This window comes from Penicillium longicatenatum (assembly GCF_028827895.1).
Source record: "Penicillium longicatenatum strain IBT 33135 chromosome Unknown contig_2_segment0_segment0, whole genome shotgun sequence".
Lineage (NCBI taxonomy): Eukaryota > Fungi > Ascomycota > Eurotiomycetes > Eurotiales > Aspergillaceae > Penicillium > Penicillium longicatenatum.
In genome coordinates, this window is record NW_026643120.1 from 3,126,959 (window position 1) to 3,146,412 (window position 19,454).

At 51.2% G+C, this 19,454-nt stretch overlaps 5 protein-coding genes across 5 annotated transcripts; 4 read left to right on the top strand and 1 right to left on the bottom strand.

The window, feature by feature from the left end:
* Positions 1 to 479: 479 nt before the first annotated feature.
* Positions 480 to 2,906, top strand: N7484_003683 (bifunctional K:H/Na:H antiporter NHX1; the record flags this gene model as incomplete). The annotated part of the gene is made up of 5 exons (XM_057114103.1): positions 480 to 522; positions 600 to 629; positions 746 to 895; positions 964 to 1,623; positions 1,693 to 2,906. The coding sequence occupies 5 exons, from the start codon at positions 480 to 482 to the stop codon at positions 2,904 to 2,906; spliced, it is 2,097 nt and encodes a 698-aa protein (XP_056974243.1).
* Positions 2,907 to 4,052: 1,146 nt separating this feature from the next.
* N7484_003684 (putative GABA permease) lies at positions 4,053 to 5,914 on the top strand (the record flags this gene model as incomplete). Its single annotated transcript, XM_057114104.1, has 5 exons — positions 4,053 to 4,158; positions 4,231 to 5,105; positions 5,160 to 5,246; positions 5,302 to 5,695; positions 5,751 to 5,914. The coding sequence occupies 5 exons, from the start codon at positions 4,053 to 4,055 to the stop codon at positions 5,912 to 5,914; spliced, it is 1,626 nt and encodes a 541-aa protein (XP_056974244.1).
* Positions 5,915 to 6,151: 237 nt separating this feature from the next.
* Positions 6,152 to 7,318, bottom strand: N7484_003685 (zinc-dependent alcohol dehydrogenase; the record flags this gene model as incomplete). The annotated part of the gene is made up of 3 exons (XM_057114105.1): positions 6,152 to 6,198; positions 6,247 to 6,601; positions 6,659 to 7,318. The coding sequence occupies 3 exons, from the start codon at positions 7,316 to 7,318 to the stop codon at positions 6,152 to 6,154; spliced, it is 1,062 nt and encodes a 353-aa protein (XP_056974245.1).
* A 2,509-nt stretch (positions 7,319 to 9,827) lies between these two features.
* ino80 (chromatin-remodeling ATPase INO80) lies at positions 9,828 to 14,958 on the top strand (the record flags this gene model as incomplete). Its single annotated transcript, XM_057114106.1, has 3 exons — positions 9,828 to 10,361; positions 10,438 to 14,704; positions 14,765 to 14,958. The coding sequence occupies 3 exons, from the start codon at positions 9,828 to 9,830 to the stop codon at positions 14,956 to 14,958; spliced, it is 4,995 nt and encodes a 1,664-aa protein (XP_056974246.1).
* A 1,037-nt stretch (positions 14,959 to 15,995) lies between these two features.
* On the top strand, positions 15,996 to 17,873 carry hemA (5-aminolevulinic acid synthase HemA; the record flags this gene model as incomplete). The annotated part of the gene is made up of 2 exons (XM_057114107.1): positions 15,996 to 16,215; positions 16,273 to 17,873. 2 exons carry the CDS (start codon positions 15,996 to 15,998, stop codon positions 17,871 to 17,873), a joined length of 1,821 nt encoding a protein of 606 aa, XP_056974247.1.
* Positions 17,874 to 19,454: the final 1,581 nt, after the last annotated feature.

Below are 19,454 nucleotides of genomic sequence, written 5' to 3' on the forward strand. Positions count from 1 at the left end.
TATGTGCATGATCCCTATGCCCCTTATTTTGGATTTCGCCCCTCTTTCGGATGTTCCCAAAGAATACAGTTTCAACGGTTATCAACATCTACAACCAAGGTTCGCCAGTGCAGCCCGCTCAAGTCTTGGCGGGTTGCGCGGCATTCTTAAAGTGGCCCACGTGTCACAAATAGTGTTTTCCAAATTCACGTACTGTATTTTACTTGATTACACGTTCATCGGTGATCAGACTTCCCGCCTGTAATCGGGTTTTGTCACCGAAATACCCGCCCCTTACGCTCGATCGTCCCTCCGCTCGAATGCAACTCACCTCACCTCAAGCTGGCCACCTCTAACTTTGTTTGTACCTGATTGCGCCGCCTCTTTACACACCTTGCGCTCTACCCAGTGGATTATGCGCGCCTGTTTCTGGCATCTCAAACTCGCTGGAGTTAACTGTCAGGTCTCATCCGCGGCCGAACGTTCCTAACAGAGTCGCAATGGCTAGTCAGCTCATGGGCGAAACCCTCCACGCTCTGCTGCGTACGTCTACGGCCATCGGTCTTGATCTGAATTTCATCTGCATGGAACGCCAGCTAACGTTGCTTCATATCTTATAGGGCGAGCGTCGGAGGACACTGACCCCGATGGTACGCATGCTGAGAGCTTCCCCCTCCCTCTTTCCGTCGATGACGACAACGTGTTCCCTGCGCGATGCGGTGATGAGATGATAATCTGACCGATGTTATTTTTTGGCCTTTTACAGATGCCCCCGAGGCGGGATCCAAGGAGATTACCAGCTCCTGGGCGTTGTTTATTATGATCATGCTGTTGATGTTCGCCTTATTCACGAGCTACATCCTCCAGCAGAAGAAGATCCAAGCCGTCCACGAAACGGTTTTATCAATTTTCGCGGGTATGTTTCACCAAAAGAATGATGGACAATTCTCAATTGGGCTCGATGCTGACTTGTTATCTTACCAGGCATGTTCGTTGGTCTGATCATCCGTTTAACCTCCCAATCTACCCTCCAAGATAGCGTCGCATTCGACTACCAGTTCTTCTTCAACCTCCTCCTACCACCTATCATCCTCGCCTCCGGATATGAACTCCATCAAGCGAACTTTTTCCGCCATATCGGCACCATTCTCACCTTCGCGTTCGCCGGTACTTTCATCTCCGCCATGGTCCTTGGCCTCGTTCTCTACCTCTGGACGCGTATCCCGCTGGACGGGTTGAACATCTCTTTCGTCGAAGCGATCTCTGTTGGCGCGACACTCTCCGCTACAGACCCGGTCACTATCTTGGCCATTTTTAACCTCTACAAGGTCGAGCCGAAGCTCTACACGATCATTTTTGGAGAATCGATTCTCAACGATGCCATTGCTATCGTGTTGTTCGAAACTGCGCAGAAATATGCGGAGACTGATGCTGGCTCGCTGAGCTTCTTGAATTTCTTCGAAGCTATTGGTCTCTTCTTGCTGGTTTTCTTTGGTAGCATGCTTGTTGGTATCATTGTTGGCATCGCCACAGCCCTGGGGCTCAAGTATACTTTGGTCCGCCGTATGCCGAAGATCGAAAGCTGCCTTATTATTCTTATCTCTTATGCCAGCTATTTCTTCTCGAACGGCGTGCACTTGTCTGGTATGTGTCACCTCTGCGGTCCTTTCGGCAGTCGGGGATTACAATGAATACTAATGTCCCGATCTACAGGAATTGTGTCACTTCTGTTCTGCGGAATCACTTTGAAGCATTACGCATACTACAACATGTCCCGCCGTACGCAGCTGACTACCAAGTACCTCTTCCAGGTCATGGCGCAGCTTTCGGAGAACTTTATTTTCATTTACCTCGGTTTGGACCTGTTTGTCGAGTCCAACTTGCAATTCAACCCGCTTTTCATTATGATATCCGTTGTCGGAATCTGCCTTGCCCGCTATCTTGCTGTTTTCCCCCTTTCGAAGGCGATCAACTGGTTCATTCGGTACAGAGCTCGTCGTCGGGGTATCGAAGTCGCAGATGAGTTGCCCTTCGCATACCAGGCTATGCTCTTCTGGGCTGGCTTGCGTGGTGCTGTCGGAGTCGCATTGGCGGCAGGCCTCTCGGGTGCTAACGCACCGACGCTGCGAGCTACCGTTTTGGTGGTAGTCGTGTTGACCGTCATTATTTTTGGTGGAACAACGGCACGCATGCTGGAAATCATGGGCATTCGGACCGGCGTCGTCGAGGAGATTGACTCGGATGATGAGTTTGATATTGAGGTGGCCCACGGTGGTACCTACTACAAACGCTCCGATACTGCTTTCGGATATACTCCGCGACGCAGCGACTCGACTATCCCTCTGGATGGAGTCACCCCTAACCCCCAACGCAACGGGCTCGGTGAACGAGGAGGCAGTTACTCTACTGGGAACAGCCGGCGTCCCAGTCCACCCCACGGCCACACCCGAATGTACTCGGCCGCGTACAGCACTAAAGATACCCAAACGCGGCGTGATCGCTCGTCAACAGCAACCCTACTGAACACCGGCACCGCGGGCAGCGACGACGAGTTCGGTCTGCCGCCCAGTGGGAAGGCTCGTGCGAGCCCAGTCGCCCACCCCGACGAGTTTGACCTCGATCTCGATGGCGTCTCCGATGACGACCTTCCACCCGCCGCAAAAGCCGCCGCGTCTCGTATGCGACGATCTCCATCCAACCCTCCCTCGGGACCACATACCCCAATACCCGCCGAGGGCTCCGCCAGCGCCTCCCCTGCCCGACGAGAGCAGCAGACTGGTCTAACCGCTCGCGACGCTCTCCGGGATCTGTTCTCTGGCGGTGCGAACGGTGATCATGCGGCATGGTTCCGCCAGATTGACGAGGATTACATCAAGCCGAAATTGTTGCTTGATCAATCCAACCATAAAGGACCCGGCGCGGTCTGATTTGATGATACCTTTTTAGAAGGCTACTCCTTCCTGCATGTTTATGTTTCTTCAATATGAAATGTATATTTAGCCTTTGCTGTTTTGGGTTTGCATTATCGTAACATTGGAACATCAGTATTCGTTCTTTGTCTTTGTTTCGACTTTGTTTCGAGTTGTCCCGTATTCCAAGGCTGATGTGGTCACTTCTGGTGAAGCTTTCAGGCCCTGGTGGCTTTGTGTACGATTTCCGGGTTTCGGATGGATTCACGGATTCTGGTCTACCTGTACTAGTATCATGTCACGAATATTCAAGCAAACCGATGATGTGTTGGATTGGTGAAGGAAAGTAATGGATCCTTGATTGTCAAGTGCTGCCCGCCTAATGCTAGCAAGCGTTTAATGTACATAGCCGACTAACCGACTCCATAATAGAGATTCCGGGGTTTAGCTTCGACCCGCTCCAACCAAACCCGCTATACACATCCAAACCTTGAAAGTCCCCAAGTTAGCAGTTTAAAAGAGATAGATCGAGCCCGAAATCAACTATGCCTACAGCTCTTTGAGATAAGCGCACTCGTCAGCTCCTGAATTCTACTCCAAATAACCCCAACACCCCTTATCACACACCAACCAGATCAACCACGCCTATCTATCTGACAGCAGCTATCGCGGAATGACCGCGCCTCCAATCCCGACCCAGTCAGGATTAGATTTTGCAGCCACTTAGATCCTCCATGTCTTGCCCCGGCCTCCACCTTGCAGGCCTATTCCTTGGCGCTCGGCTCATGGCTCCAACTCCGCACTAGACGAGGGGATCGTTGTTTATACCACATGCGCTTTGGCTGTGGGCGGCACGGTTTGTACTTACTTCGTACCTGCAAATTGCATGACTTTTCTTGGCCCCGATGCATGTCACTGATAGGCTTCGGAATCCTGGAAGCTTGTTCCATGCTTTGATTAGATAGTGGCATTGGTATCGATATGGGCTGCTTAGGCCCCCTGCTCTCGGATTGATACTTTATCTTCCGAGCATCTGCTGTGCAAGTTTCCTTTCTGCCTTTATGCTTTGAACTTTCGGTCTCCCAATTGTTATATCAACCTCGGATGTCGTATTCTGTAATTTGATTTTTGTTTCCGACCCCGTTGTCTATACCCAGGTACATCATGGCGGATGTCAAAAAACCTATTGATCTGAGGCCAATAACGCCTGTTGAGCATGGAGCTATTGTTGAGGCTCCAGATGCTCCGGCTGGAGATACAGAGTTACTGGGTAATTAATTCATTGTCACCGTTTCTGCACCACAGCCTTGTGATAGCGATGCTAATGTATGATTTGTGACAGCGACTCTGGGTTACAAGCAAGAACTCCGCCGCCACTACTCTACTGTCCAAATCTTCGCCGTCGCTTTCAGCATCATGGGTCTCCTCCCTTCTATCGCATCCACCCTCTCCTTCTCGATGCCCGCCGGTCCCGTCGGTATGGTCTGGGGCTGGCTGATAGCAAGTTGTTTCATCTTCATCGTCAGTCTCGCAATGGCCGATATGGCCTCCGCCATGCCCACAGCCGGTGGTCTATATTTCTGGACACATTACTACTCTGCTGAGAAATGGAAGAACCCTCTCAGTTTCGTGGTAGGGTATAGTAATACCATTGGGTTGATCGGCGGTATCTGCTCAATTGACTACGGATTCGCAAATATGCTTCTCTCCATGATCTCCATCGCGCGGGATGGGAACTGGACCGCTTCTCGTCCCGTTATCTACGGGACTTATGTCGCGACTGTGTGCGCGCATGGATTTATCGCTACATTCTTTGGACGGGTCATGCCAAAGATTCAGTCCATGTGTATCTTTCTGAATATTGGACTGGTCGTTGCGACGGTCATTGCGCTGCCTATTGGTAAACATGAGAACGCGCCGCCGGTCAACTCGGGCAGTTATGTTTTTGGTCAGGTTGAGAATCTTACTACTTGGCCTACTGGGTGGGCGTTTATGTTGGCGTGGTTGTCACCTATCTGGACTATTGGTGCGTTTGATTCTTGCGTCCATATGAGTGAGGAGGCGACTCATGCAGCGAGGGCTGTGCCGCTGGGTATTATTGCTTCCTCTGGGCTGTGTGGGATCCTCGGGTTTTTGTGCTTGGCTGTTATTGCAGCGAGCATGGATACGGACATTGAGGCAATTCTTAGCTCGAAGTTTGGCCAGCCTATGGCTCAGGTGTGTTTCTTTCTGAAAATCGCTTTAAGTATGCATGTACTAACTTCTTGCTAGATCTATTACGATGCTCTTGGAAAGCAAGGTGCCCTTGGCTTTATGGCTGTGGTAGCATCCGTCCAGTTCTTCATGGGATTAAGTATTGTAAGTCTCTTTAACCAGACATTGAAGATACCGTCTAATATTCAATTTATTATAGGTCCTCGCCGCCTCTCGACAAAGCTGGGCATTCTCTCGTGATGGCGCCCTCCCCTTCTCATCATTCTTCCGCAAAGTCAGCCAACATAAATTTATGCGCTACCAACCCGTCAACATGATCTGCGGCGTGGTCCTTATCTCGGTCTTGATCGGTCTCCTATCCCTAATCGACGCTGCCGCTGCCAATGCCCTGTTCTCGCTCGCTGTCGCCGCTAATGACCTCTCATGGCTAACCCCTATCTTGGCACGTCTCGTTTGGGGTAAAGACCGCTTTGTGCCTGGGGAGTTCTATACGGGAAAATATCTGAGTAAGCCCATTGCATGGGTTGCAGTTATTTACATGATATTTGCTATCATACTCTGCATGTTCCCGACTGAAGGGCCCAACCCGACTCGTGAGTTCCTGAATATATATTTTTGCAGTGACCATCTTACTGACTGTCGGAATAGCTGAGGATATGAACTATACTATTGTTATAAACGGGGCTCTTTGGCTTGGCTCTGCTCTATATTATGTTCTCTATGCGAGAAAAACTTTCACTGGACCTCAAACTACGGTAGGGCCGGAGGATGAGGGTAAGATGGCTGCAGCGAAAGTAGTATCGGAACACTAGTGTCCGGATTAAGGGTGCTGTAGATAATTTATATTGCTAAATTCCTATTGTGAACTAAATCTCTTGCGTCGTGTACCTAATTTCATTGCTAAGGTGTCTCGTTTCTCGTGGTATCCTTCATCAGGAGCCGTGGCTTCGTCGCTCACGTCATTTGCTATTAAGCAAATATCTGCGGTCGAGTCCAAGGGGTTCTTGAAAAGATGCGTAGTTCATGGCGTGGTCTCAATCGCAGGTTGATTACTCAGGCATCTCTAGCACATAACGACCAGCAATCTTGCCTTGCTCTGCATTGTATTAGCACATCATCTTCACGTATTGGGTTTAGCACCTACCCATGAGCTCGAACACCTTAGGCAGTTCCTCGAGAGGAACAGTCTTGAATGGCGCCTTGATTAATCCTCGAGCAAAGAAGTCAATAGCCTCGACACCATCCTGGCGATTGCCCACGTAGCTGCCCTTGATGTTGATCATCCGGACAACGCTTTCAAATACGGGTGCTTTCAGAAATGCGTGGGCAGGTAGACCGATGGCAACAACTGCACCTCGTGGACGAGCGTATGCAACAGCCTGTTGGAAAGGCTTCTCAGAGACGGCGAGTAAAAGCACCGCGTGAGCACCCAGACCTTCTGGGGTAGCCGCCTTCACATCCGCAACCAGATCCTTGGACTTGGTGAAATCGACATACGTCTACTATGTCATTAGTTCCTGGCCAACACCATTCCAGAAGGGGGGAAGAAAACACACCTCCGAACCAAGCTGCTCACACATGTCACGCTTCTCATCACCAGCATCAATAGCAATAACTCGCAATCCCATAGCCTTAGCATACTGCAAAGCCAACGAGCCGAGCCCACCTCCAGCCCCAACAATCGCAACCGTCTGACCAGGTCGAGCCCCAGACTCCTTCAACCCCTTGTAAACAGTGATACCTGCGCAAAGGATGGGTGCCACAGCATCCATGGCAATGTCTTTGGGCAACTTAGTGACATGGGCTGCCTTCCCGATGGCATACTGCTGGAATGTGCCATCAACCGTGTAACCCGAAAGCTGTGCCTCCGCACAGAGCGGTTCATCAGCCGTCTTGCAGAACTCACAGGCAAGACACGATCCATTGAGCCACTTGATGCCTGCGTGGTCGCCGATCTCGATTCCTTGAGCGAGTTGACCCTTTGCTACCACGACTCCTGCTCCTTCGTGGCCTCCTACCAAGGGGAGCTTGAGAGGGAGGGGCCAGTCGCCGTTCATGGCGTGCAGGTCGGTGTGGCAGACGCCTGAGTATTTGATTTTGATGAGGACTTCATCAGGGCCGGGTGTTGGGACGGGAATTTGTTTATAGATTGGGGGTCTGCCTTTTTCTTCGACTACTTGGGCCCATTGAGTGTCTGGAACGGCGTGGATTGTCATTTTAGTTGTGATTTGTGATGGTCAAATTGGTGGTGAGTGGAATGATGGAAGAAATATGTAGAGGAAAAGAGTCTGTAGGATGTGTGTAAAGTAAAAGAAGACGTGCGAGTGTGGAACGAAATAAGGGAAATGCTCTCAATTTAAACCCATGTACACAAGATGTCATACATGTGGTGCCACCGATTGCCGGCCAGATCGAGCAGGTACCCACCGTCTGCCTCCAAGCATGACAGCTTCTGTTACTCTGTCACCCAATGCGTAGTTTCCTGTTTCCTGATCCATGGATGAATCCTTCAAACTGGACCTTGCTCTTCTCTCCCCTCGCAATGATAGTATCCGGTAACCCCTTACCTTCTACATAACAGAACATTGATCCTGAATCATCCTGAGTTAGTACTTTTGTTCCTTGAGCAGGATTTTGATACCCTAAACCCCGGTTACCCCTCAACCCCAGATCCCGATACCTGCAGCCCCAGTCCATGAAACGAGACCACAGAGCCCGGAAGCTCACCGAGCACGAAAGCAAGGCTCCCAATTCGAACATAGGATGATGTAGCTGGTACTCTTGTGACATTGTGGCGAGTTGACTTGCATAGATCCCTCCACTATCATAGTAGGAGTGTCGCAATGAACGATGTGGAGTGGAGCACGTCACCATCGGATCTCCCCACGGAGGAACTCATGGTATCTCCGAGAATCATGCGATGATTTACCAGGGATATGGACTAGAAGCAAGATTTCTGTTCTTTGGGCTTCTAGTAGTTGTTAAGGGCATAATGATTGATTGGGTTAGTTTGGTATTTCCCATGTTGTGGACCTTGGGGGAATCGCCCCCCTTCGTCCACACATTCAACCCCGCAGCTATGTATAACCGCTACCCTGCCGGAACGGGAATGTTGATGTAGTGCAGTGGCAAGCACGTTTTTTCTCCGGAATTGGGATTTGTGTTGGTCTTTGACTTTGTGCCGTTTAGCCAGTGAATAGTACTAGTAGACGTTTGGACCGAAGTGATTGCGCAGACCAACTTTCCAAGAACCTCAGGCCATTGACCAGGAGTTTAGATCTCGAACGGACCCCCTAGCAACATAGGTACATTTTAAGGTTGTCAACGCCAGTGCCGGACCTTGATATATATTGAGATGGATCATCGGATAATTTTGCCTACATGCGGTATTTCACCACCAAGAAGACGGGATCATTCACTATCATGCGGTTCCTGGAGTGGAAAAGACCACGATCGAATTTGAGCCATATAAGACATCCCCAATGCTGGATAATATTCGATCGAGATGCATCAAGTGGATCAAAACTAGCCGAGACAAATGAGCGATCATCCTCCACGACCGTAGGGGCTCTCGAGGCGAAGTATCCAACCTAACTGGTCTCTTGGTTCCACATTTGGTTTCCCAGATTGGATTTTCTTCTCCCCTGGGCGTCAGCTGGGATTATCAGCATGACCAGGTCGCACGGAAGATCGTGGTGCGCTAGAATGATTTGGTAATTCCCGTAGACATTTTGATTGGTTTTTTTTTTCCCTGGAAAAAGGGAATTTCTTCTGTTCCCGTATTCCCAGTGGAAATGGTGGTGGACCGGGATCGGCCAAGATGAAATAGAGTCTGTCGGGATGGACAGGAACGCTAATCGGGGAAGAAATGAAAGTGATGGCCTGGAGGAGGTGCCATACCCAAGACATAAATGGAAGAGAAAAGTATTCTCAGATTGTGGGAACGATGTGTCCGATCGACCTAATCAAATGGTTACGGCGTCGGTTTCCCCAGTGTTTTTGTATGGAAAGCTTCCCGCTTCACCTGCAGGCCATGGGGGAATTGGTTTCATGAAAGAAAAAAAGGAAGGAAGGAGACCTTTGAGCGATAGAGACATTGAATACTTCTACATCGTTGACGTTCTCAATCAAGTGAATCTAGGTCGTTCCAGAAATAGAAATAATAAGGAAGCGCGAGTGCCGGATGGACGAAAGCCATCGGAGACAAGAGATGCTGGACAAGGGCAGACCAAATCCTACGGTTCTTCCCCTTCGTCCCATTTCCTTCCTTCTTCCCCAACCCCCTCATACACTACAATCCAACCCTTTATCCAAAATATATTAAATCAAAAAAAGTTGGGAATCACCTCAACCTGCATCCTCGCTAGCTCAGCCGCGCATTCTCTGCTTGGGTCTCCGCGGCTACAAAGATCCCTTCTTCCTGCATCTTCCCACCACAAACGGATCCATCATCCCATCAGGTATTATCATCTCTGCTTCATTATCAACCGTGCCCCCGTCCTTTCGCATCTCTCCACCCGCCCTTTCGCCATTTTACAACTCCGACCATACACGCTGACGTCGCGTTCGCGCTAGAATCTCCGAGAGTCCCACCCCCCCTTGACAACCTGTCCATGGGTGTCACCTCTGCCGTCTGATCTCTGTTCGTCTCAATTCATCGCCTTCTATTTCTTTTCGCTTGAATAGCCCCTGCCGCGCTTGTCCGGCGCCGGGGACACGGCCAACATGACCGGCGCTCCACCATATAACGCTCAGTCGCCGACTCAACAGCATCGGTTCCCTACCTACGAATCTCCCAGCAAGAACCGCCCATTTTATCCCAACGGCGAGCAGCCACCCCCTCAACAGCAGCCATACTCGCAGCATCCCCCACAGACACCCCCGGCTTTCGGCCCATCGTCCGTGTCCCGAAGCCCTCGCTTCGCCCACGCGTCGTCACCCATGCCGGCTTCTCTACCACCGCCCTTGAATGGGGCTGCGCCGCCACATGCGGATCAGTCACAATACCAGGCACACGCCCCGGGTGCTGCCTCGCAAATTCCTCTTCCGCGACCCTTTCCGAGCTCCGTGCTGCCGGGCAACGGCACCTCTCCCTACAGTGCTGCGGCACCTCACGGGCATCCCTCGAACCATCCGGACGCCCACTCACAATCCCCAACCCGTGAGTCAGAATCGCCATTCCGAGCAAGAGGGAACGGAGCGGGATATGCGACATCTATGATGCGGGAATCTAGACCTGCATCTCCTCCACGGGAATCGGTACGTATCAGCGATCCTGAATCACATTGACTTACTATAAAGAAAGACCTTATCTAACGATGGTGCCCACGTCTAGAAACCTGCCAGAGCTGCGGATCCCATGTCATTTGCCAGTATCCTGTCTGGGCCAACAGAAGACCAACCCGCACGGAAGCCCTCTCCCCAACCATCCCATCCCTCCACACCCGCAGTTCACACACCATCCGTTTACGACCACCGACGGCCTGAGCTGACCCCTGTTGCCGGAACGTTTTACCACAAGACAAAGGGCGCTGGTCAAGAGAACCATTATCCGGATTCCTTGGGGCCACATGTTTCCAACGGCTTCAAAGCAGAAGACCCAATGGAGACTATTGTCCGGGTGCCACAGCGGAAACCATTTCCTCCCGGGGTCGATGCCGAGCAGGTTCACCGTGCTGTGATGGAGATCGACAATGGTGACAAGAGCGACGTGGAGAGCCCCGAATTCGACGCGGATAAGAACCAATACCTGGAGAAGTCTCGTAGACGAGCTCACGAGGGCGATCATATGGAGGGTCTTCGACGCAAGCGCCGTCGCCACGACTTCTTAATCGATCTGGCAAAGAACCTTGAGAAAAGCTACATTCTTGGAACAGACCGGTTCCGCGCCCTTCACGAAGGTGCTGTCATCGCAGAGGTTCAACAGAAAGAAGTCCACGATGAGAAGGAACGGAAGAAGGATATGCAACGCAAGCGCCGCCGGGAAAACACTGTGCGCCTGGAGATGCAAAAGAAGCTTGAGGCCGAACGCAAGGCGGACAGCGCGCAGGATTCGGCGGAGAAGGCCAAATTCCTTCGTGAGGCCGAACGTGCCCAGAAGAAAATTAAATCTACTAAGCGGGCCCTCGAGGGTGGAAGTGCCCAGGACGATATGGGTGAAATCACTCCGCTTGCGCCCAACCTTGAGGGTGGGACTACCAGCTCCTTCCATATCGGTCGTTCATCTCCCTCACGCCGTCGCTCTGGACGTGCCGGTCCTTCCACTCGCCCGAAGAAGTCCAAGGAGCAAAAGCAAGCTGAAAAGGATGCTGCAGAGGCTGCTTACCTTGCCGGTCTGGATGACGATTATTACATGCCGCGCGATTCCAAGAAGGGTGCCCTCTCCAAGGAGGGCACGCCCAGCCTTCCATTGCAGTACGACAGCAAAGGATACAACCAAATCTATGAACAAATTTGGCGTGACATCGCTCGCAAAGATATCCCCAAGGTTTATCGCATCAAGACTGTGTCGTTGTCGACGCGCCAAGAGAACTTGCGCAAGACTGCTCAGCTGGCTAGCAAGCAGTCCCGCAAGTGGCAAGAGCGCACCAACAAGAGCACTAAGGACACGCAAGCCCGTGCTAAGCGTACCATGAGGGAGATGATGTCCTTCTGGAAACGTAATGAACGAGAAGAGCGTGATCTGCGTCGTGTGGCAGAGAAGCAGGAGCTTGAGTCTGCCAAGAAGGCCGAGGCAGAGCGTGAAGCCAACCGACAGAAGCGCAAGCTTAACTTCCTCATCTCCCAAACTGAACTGTACTCTCACTTTATCGGCCGGAAAATCAAGACTGACGAGGTTGAAGCTGCTGGCGATGGGTCGGTTGCTGCTACGGGCGAGACCGTCAAGGCTGGCAAACCTGGCGCACACTCCGTTAACCTTCCCAGTAGCGTGGCTGATTTGAGCAGCAAGGTCACCAATTTCGAAGACTTGGACTTTGATGCTGAAGATGAATCTGCCCTGCAGCAGGCGGCCATGGCCAATGCCCAAAACGCTGTGCAACAAGCCCAAGATCGCGCCCGCGCCTTCAACCAGGAGAAGGGTGGCGACCAGATGGCCGCTTTCGATGAGGGAGAATTGAACTTCCAGAATCCTACGAGTCTGGGTGACATTGAAATCTCTCAGCCTACCATGTTGAACGCGCAGCTGAAGGAGTATCAATTGAAGGGTCTCAACTGGTTGGTCAATCTGTACGAGCAGGGTATTAATGGTATCCTGGCAGACGAGATGGGTCTCGGAAAAACCATTCAATCTATCTCCGTCATGGCCTATCTCGCCGAGTTCCACAACATTTGGGGACCATTCCTGGTCATTGCTCCTGCATCCACCCTGCACAACTGGCAGCAGGAAATCGCCAAGTTTGTTCCCAATCTGAAGGTCTTGCCCTACTGGGGTAACGCACGGGACCGCAAGGTTCTCCGCAAGTTCTGGGATCGCAAGCACATTACCTACAATCGTGAGTCTGAATTCCACGTTCTGGTAACTTCCTACCAGCTTGTGGTGCTCGACGCACAGTACTTCCAGAAGGTGAAGTGGCAGTACATGATTCTTGATGAGGCTCAGGCTATCAAGTCATCGCAGAGTTCTCGATGGAAGAACCTATTGGGCTTTTCGTGCCGAAACCGTTTGTTGCTGACCGGTACTCCTATTCAAAATAACATGCAAGAACTGTGGGCTTTGCTGCATTTCATCATGCCTACCTTGTTCGACTCTCACGACGAGTTCAGCGAATGGTTCTCGAAGGACATTGAGTCTCATGCCCAAAGTAACACCAAGCTGAACGAGGATCAACTACGCCGTCTACATATGATTTTGAAGCCTTTCATGCTTCGTCGTGTGAAGAAGAATGTACAACAAGAGCTTGGTGATAAGGTGGAGAAGGATATTTTCTGTGACCTGACCTACCGCCAACGTGCTCTGTACACCAAGCTGCGCAATCGCGTTAGCATCATTGATCTGATCGAGAAGGCGGCTAGCGGTGACGATACCGATAGTAGTACACTGATGAACCTCGTCATGCAGTTCCGTAAGGTTTGCAATCACCCTGATCTGTTTGAACGTGCCGAAACCAAGTCTCCATTCTCGGCGGCTACTTTCGCGGAGTGTGCTTCTTTCGTTCGTGAGGGATCCTTTGTTGATGTTCGCTACTCGACCAAGAATCATATCGAGTATGAGTTACCGCGCATGCTGCTCAGCTCGGCGGCACGTGTTGACATGCCAGGTCCTGACAACCCCACTGCTGGTTTCCGGAACAAGTATCTCTCGCACATGATGAATGTCTGGGCCCCAGAGAACATTCAAGAGAGTGCACGTGAGAATGGCGCATTCTCTTTCCTCCGATTTGTGGACAGTTCCGCTGGAGAAGCCAGCGAATTGTCCCATCTTGGTGTTTATGAACGTGCAGCTCGCCGGCGTGGCCAGTCCAACCGGTTGTCCCGTCTGAATGTTGTCTATGATGAAGACAAGTCGCTCTGCAATTCTGTTTTGTCGCATTCTATGCTCAATATTGTCGAACGCAATGATGCTCGGGCTGTTCACGATATTACGCCCGAGGGCCGTATGCGTGATCTGATGACTGTTTCCCGCTCTGTATTCGAAAACGAAGGACTCAACCGTATCGAGCCATGCGCCGTTCCTGCGGCTTCAGCGCCGCCGATCAGTCTTTCCGCCTCTGGTCAAGAGGCCCCACGGGCAAACCACACGACAATGTTCAATGAGCCAATTCGCCAGGCACTATATAGCATTCCCAACAGACAAGTTGAAGAGCAGATCCTCACGAAAAACCTTGATCCCACACCCTACTCGCTGCCCGCAATGCTGCCACAGCCACTCTCGCTCAAGTCACGCTACACTCACATCGAAGTCCCCTCGATGCGTCGCTTCGTGACGGACTCTGGAAAACTGGCGAAACTGGACCAGTTGCTACGAGAACTCAAGCCGGGCGGTCACCGAGTACTGCTGTACTTCCAGATGACCCGTATGATCGACTTGATGGAAGAGTATCTGACATACAGAAACTACAAGTATTGTCGACTTGACGGAAGCACGAAGCTGGAGGATCGTCGTGACACTGTCGCGGACTTCCAGAGCAACCCCGAGATCTTCGTCTTCTTGCTTTCTACCCGTGCTGGTGGTTTGGGTATCAACCTGACGGCCGCCGATACCGTCATCTTCTATGATTCCGATTGGAACCCTACCATTGATTCACAAGCCATGGACCGAGCGCATCGTCTGGGTCAGACACGCCAGGTCACTGTGTACCGACTGATTACCCGCGGAACCATCGAAGAGCGGATCCGCAAACGTGCTCTCCAAAAGGAAGAGGTGCAACGCGTTGTTATCACTGGTGGCGCTTCCGGTGGAGTCGATTTCAACACTCGGGCCCGCGACAACCGTACCAAGGACATTGCCTTGTGGCTTGCTGATGACGATGAAGCCGAACTTATCGAGCAAAGAGAGAAGGAGGCAATTGAACGTGGTGAGGCCATGGGAGGTGCCAAGGGTGGAAAGAAGGCCGCGGCAAAACGGAAACGTAATCTTACGCTAGATGACATGTATCATGAAGGTAAGATTCTTCAGCTCTCTAATCATTTTGTAAACAGCTCACTAATTCATCCTCCTACAGGCGAAGGAAACTTTGATGATAACAGTGCCAAACCATCCGGGGCTGCCACTCCTCTTTCCGAACCGGTCGAGTCCTCGTCAGCGCCAGCGGCTAAGCGAGGTCGTGGTCGAGGCCCTGGCAAAGGCACGTCCAAGCGTGCTAAAACCACCAACGAACGTCTTCGCCTAATTGACGGTGACGGTGGTCTAGATTAATCAAGTGGGTGTTTCAATTACTGCAACTGCAACTGGGCGACGGCGTTATGTGATCTGTGGTGCTCTCTTTATACTATTATTCTTATGTCTTTTTTTTTTTTTTTTCTCTTTCTTCTCTCTTGGCAGGTTATTTGATCTGCTATGTATTACCATACAACCTTGATCAACGGATTCTTTGGGAGGAATCAGCGTGGCCTCAAATATCGGATATTCCTCCTTTCTCTTTTATCTTTGCAAGATGCAGTGGCTAGGTGGATGCATGACGGGGCAGAAAAAAGATGCGTTGTGATAGACGTTCAATTATTGATTCATTTTGATTTTGATTCTGATTTATGCTTCATGCCAAAACTGTCCCATTAGCGAGTCCGAACTCCGGAGATCATTTATGGCCTGATCAAAAAGTACCTTCTTTTAGATGTCGGTGTACTTTCAAGGTTTTAAGCTAAGACTCCTCGGGACGTGTACAGTAAATATCTACGGAATAATAATCTACAATCTCTTTGACCATCCATGCGCAGATGCCATCAGCTATGTTCAAACCCAATCTCGACCACCAATATTGTCAGCCCTATACAGTGTGACCTTCGTGGAATGTTGCACCAAAGAGACAATTCACGAGATCAGCAAGTTTCCCCGCAGCGGAACCGGACATTCTCCTCTTTTCGACGGACCACGGCAGTATAGAGTGCCGCCACTATCGATTTGCATGAGACCCTCGGCATGACTAATGTAGCCGGGATGGGCAAGATCTTCCGGCAATGTCCCCGTGTACGCCAATCAGCAATCCTGGATTGTAATGGCTGAGTCAGGCTGTCCCCCGCCCAGACCGATTTTCAAATCCCGTACAATTCTTTGCCCTGAATCCATTCTTCTCAAAGCACACCCGTGTTGGTTCAATCGATTTTCTATCCTACCGCCGCAATCATGGAGGCAATGCTTCAGCAGTCTCGTGCTATGTGCCCCTTCCTGAAGCGCACCGCTCCCTCGACCTTGCGGACTCTGTCGACCGCCACCCGCCCAAGCACGGGGGTGGAACCATGTCCAATTTGCAGGTTCTCGCTCGCCGCTGCCCTGTCATGAGCAAAGCTCTGGCTGTCCAGAGTGCCCGGATGAGTGGGACTAAGCGCTTCACCTCTTCCGCGGCCGGTGTGCCCACCATGAAGCCCCTCCGCGCTCCGACTGAGAAGCGGTCGCTGCACACCACGGGTGGTCACCCTGCCAGCGTTGCTCCGGGCTCCTTCGAGAAGAATGAGCAGGGTAAGAATGAGTGATAGAATGTTTTCCGCTCTCCAATGATGCTAATTGGCTGCTTAGTTCACCCTAACCTTGCTCGCCCGCTTCGTGCCGCCCCCGCCGCTGAAGCCGCAATTCACGCCCAACAATCAGCCACTGCTCCCACCGCCCAATTCGACTACAATGCATTCTACAACGGAGAATTGGAGAAGAAGCACAAAGACAAGTCGTACCGCTACTTCAACAACATCAATCGCCTCGCCCAGGAGTTCCCCCGGGCCCATACCGCCTCTACCGAAGAGCGCGTGACGGTCTGGTGCTCCAATGATTATCTCGGTATGGGACGCAACCGCCAAGTGCTCGAATCCATGCACCGCACACTTGATACTTACGGTGCCGGTGCTGGTGGTACCCGTAACATCTCGGGTCACAACCAACACGCAGTGCAGCTGGAAGACACCCTGGCCAAGTTGCACGGAAAGGAGGCCTCGCTCGTCTTCAGCTCGTGCTTTGTTGCCAACGACGCCACTCTTGCTACTCTTGGCAGCAAGTTGCCCGATTGCGTGATTCTTTCCGACAGCCTCAACCATGCTTCGATGATTCAGGGTATCCGTCACTCTCAGGCAAAGAAAATGGTCTTCAAGCATAACGACCTGGTGGACCTGGAAACGAAGTTGGCTTCGCTACCGCTCCATGTGCCCAAGATCATTGCTTTCGAGTCCGTGTACAGCATGTGTGGATCGATCGCCCCCATTGAGAAGATCTGTGATTTGGCTGAGAAATACGGTGCTATCACTTTCCTGGATGAGGTGCATGCCGTTGGCATGTACGGACCCCACGGCGCCGGTGTTGCCGAGCACCTGGATTACGAGGTTTATGCTTCGCAGGACACTGCTTCTCCAAAGAGCACCAAGGGAACTGTGATGGATCGTATTGATATCATTACTGGTACCCTGGGCAAGGCCTACGGATGTGTTGGTGGTTACATTGCGGCCTCTGCAAACTTGGTCGACACTATCCGTTCTCTCGCACCGGGCTTCATTTTCACTACGTCTCTCCCTCCTGCTACCATGGCCGGTGCCGACACCGCCATTCAGTACCAGGCTGAGCAACCCCGTGACCGTGTGCTTCAGCAGCTGCACACTCGTGCAGTGAAGTCTGCCCTGAAGGATCTGGACATTCCCGTTATTCCCAATCCCTCGCACATTGTGCCCCTCCTTGTCGGCGATGCCGAGGTCGCCAAGCGCGCCTCGGATAAGTTGCTCGAGGAGCACGGTATCTATGTTCAGGCCATCAACTATCCCACTGTTCCCCGTGGCGAGGAGCGTCTGCGTATCACCCCCACTCCCGGCCACACTAAGGAGCTGCGTGACCACCTGGTTCAGGCCGTGCAGGCCGTTTGGAACGACTTGGGCATCAAGCGTACCAGTGACTGGGAGAAGCTCGGCGGTTTCGTCGGTGTCGGTGTTGCCGGCGCTGAAGACGCCAACCAGCCCATCTGGGAAGATGCCCAGTTGGGTCTGACCCCAGCTGAGTCTCTTGAGGGTGCTATCTCTCGTGAGCTCGAGGCCGGAGCTCAGGCTTCCCAGGCTACCGCTGTCCCACTTATGAAGACTGGCATTCCCCAGGGTACCCGTGCCTCCTCGACCATCGCTTCCACCCCCGTTGGTGTGGTCGCCTAATTTCCAGATATCTCTCTGGGGACATGGGATAATATTCCTGGCTACTGTCCGTCCATTCTTTCTCCCCACGAATCACGTTGATGCGTACGCGCTCTCGGTATCTACCGTTAATATTTTTTTTTCTATTTTTTTTTTTTTTGTTTCCCCCATCACCGTTTTTAATATGAGGTTTACTCTGCCTCCTCGTTTCTACTGCTTGTGCATTTGCGGATGATATCATTGCTGTTGCAATTTCCATCTCATACATATCCGTACCGGTGCATTTAGTTAGATATTCATGCGGATATACATAGGTGTACATGATCCCGTGACCTATGATAGTTGAGATGAGCAAGTGAAATGAATTGGTTGATGGGGAGAATTTTGAAACTTCTTGTAGCTGTAGCCGGTCGAAAGAACCATACTGATTTGTTGTAGTCGATTTGATCTAGGCTGGAACAACGCTCGTCCACTATGGCTTACTTCAATACGATTCGAGTACGTGAACCCTAAGTTGTTGCCTTCTTTGCAAATCCTTGCATTGATATAAGGAGAGTCCGTAATAAATGGTAATTGTTCCAGAGCCATAACTGTTCTTGGAACACGGTCATTCAGCCAAAGCCTTTTTGTAGCCCGCGATTTGAATACATCGGAAAGGAGAACGTTCCACTCTGGTTCAGCGGGAGCCTTATTTGACGGTGCCACTACTTCTGCTCGAAACCTGATTCGCTTCTTTCTCATACATAGCTTTGCTGTGTTCCTTTCAACGAAAAATGAGAATGATATCAGTCTATTGAGCCAATAGCGGACCTCTCTATAGCCCATCCACAACCCCGTGAGAATAAAGGGGGAACGAATCGGTGACCGTCGTTGAAAAGTGTTTCAGTTGTCTTTCGTCGTAGTCAAGTGCCGGCTTCATACAGAAACAAGATACAGGGAGGCAAAACGGCACATACAGCTTTGAGGGTGTGTTAGCTCTTGAACTGTTCGTAGAAAGGCCCACAGAAGGGGTCAAAAAATTCGCTTGTAAGGGGGGTTTTCCTTCTTTGGTACCGATATTCGACATTTTGACTGAATCAACGTATCGATATCGCTCGTGATTCTTCGAGGGCTTCTGAAGCTGAAGGGAGCCTGCCATAGTGATGGCTCGAAGAACAGTTCTGAGCTGCGAGATGACCACGCTCTAATAGACTGATGGCGCTTCCATGGAACTGTTGTGGGTTATCTCAAGACGCAAAACCTCTCATACTAGACCCAGAAGATGTTCCCAATGCCAAAACAGTGCATACTTGGTACTTCTTTTTGCCTCGGTTTCAAGTCTGTCTTGACTGGGGTTCGTGTTATCTGGAACCCGTCTGGGTGCTTGGGCAGATCGTATGTGGTGAGTACATGATGGAAAGAAGAGATAATAGAAAAAGCAAAAAATTATTTTTATACCCTACCCAGAAATAACTGATCTTTTCTAAAAGACTTGTTCAAATTCCAAAGCCAGAGAAGAGATGAGTATAGTAGGGCGTGAGTGACGAAGCCCTCACGTGTGATTTTAGCCCTGGCATCTGCATCAAACACCGGCCCATTCTTTATAGCAGCATCTGCCTTCTT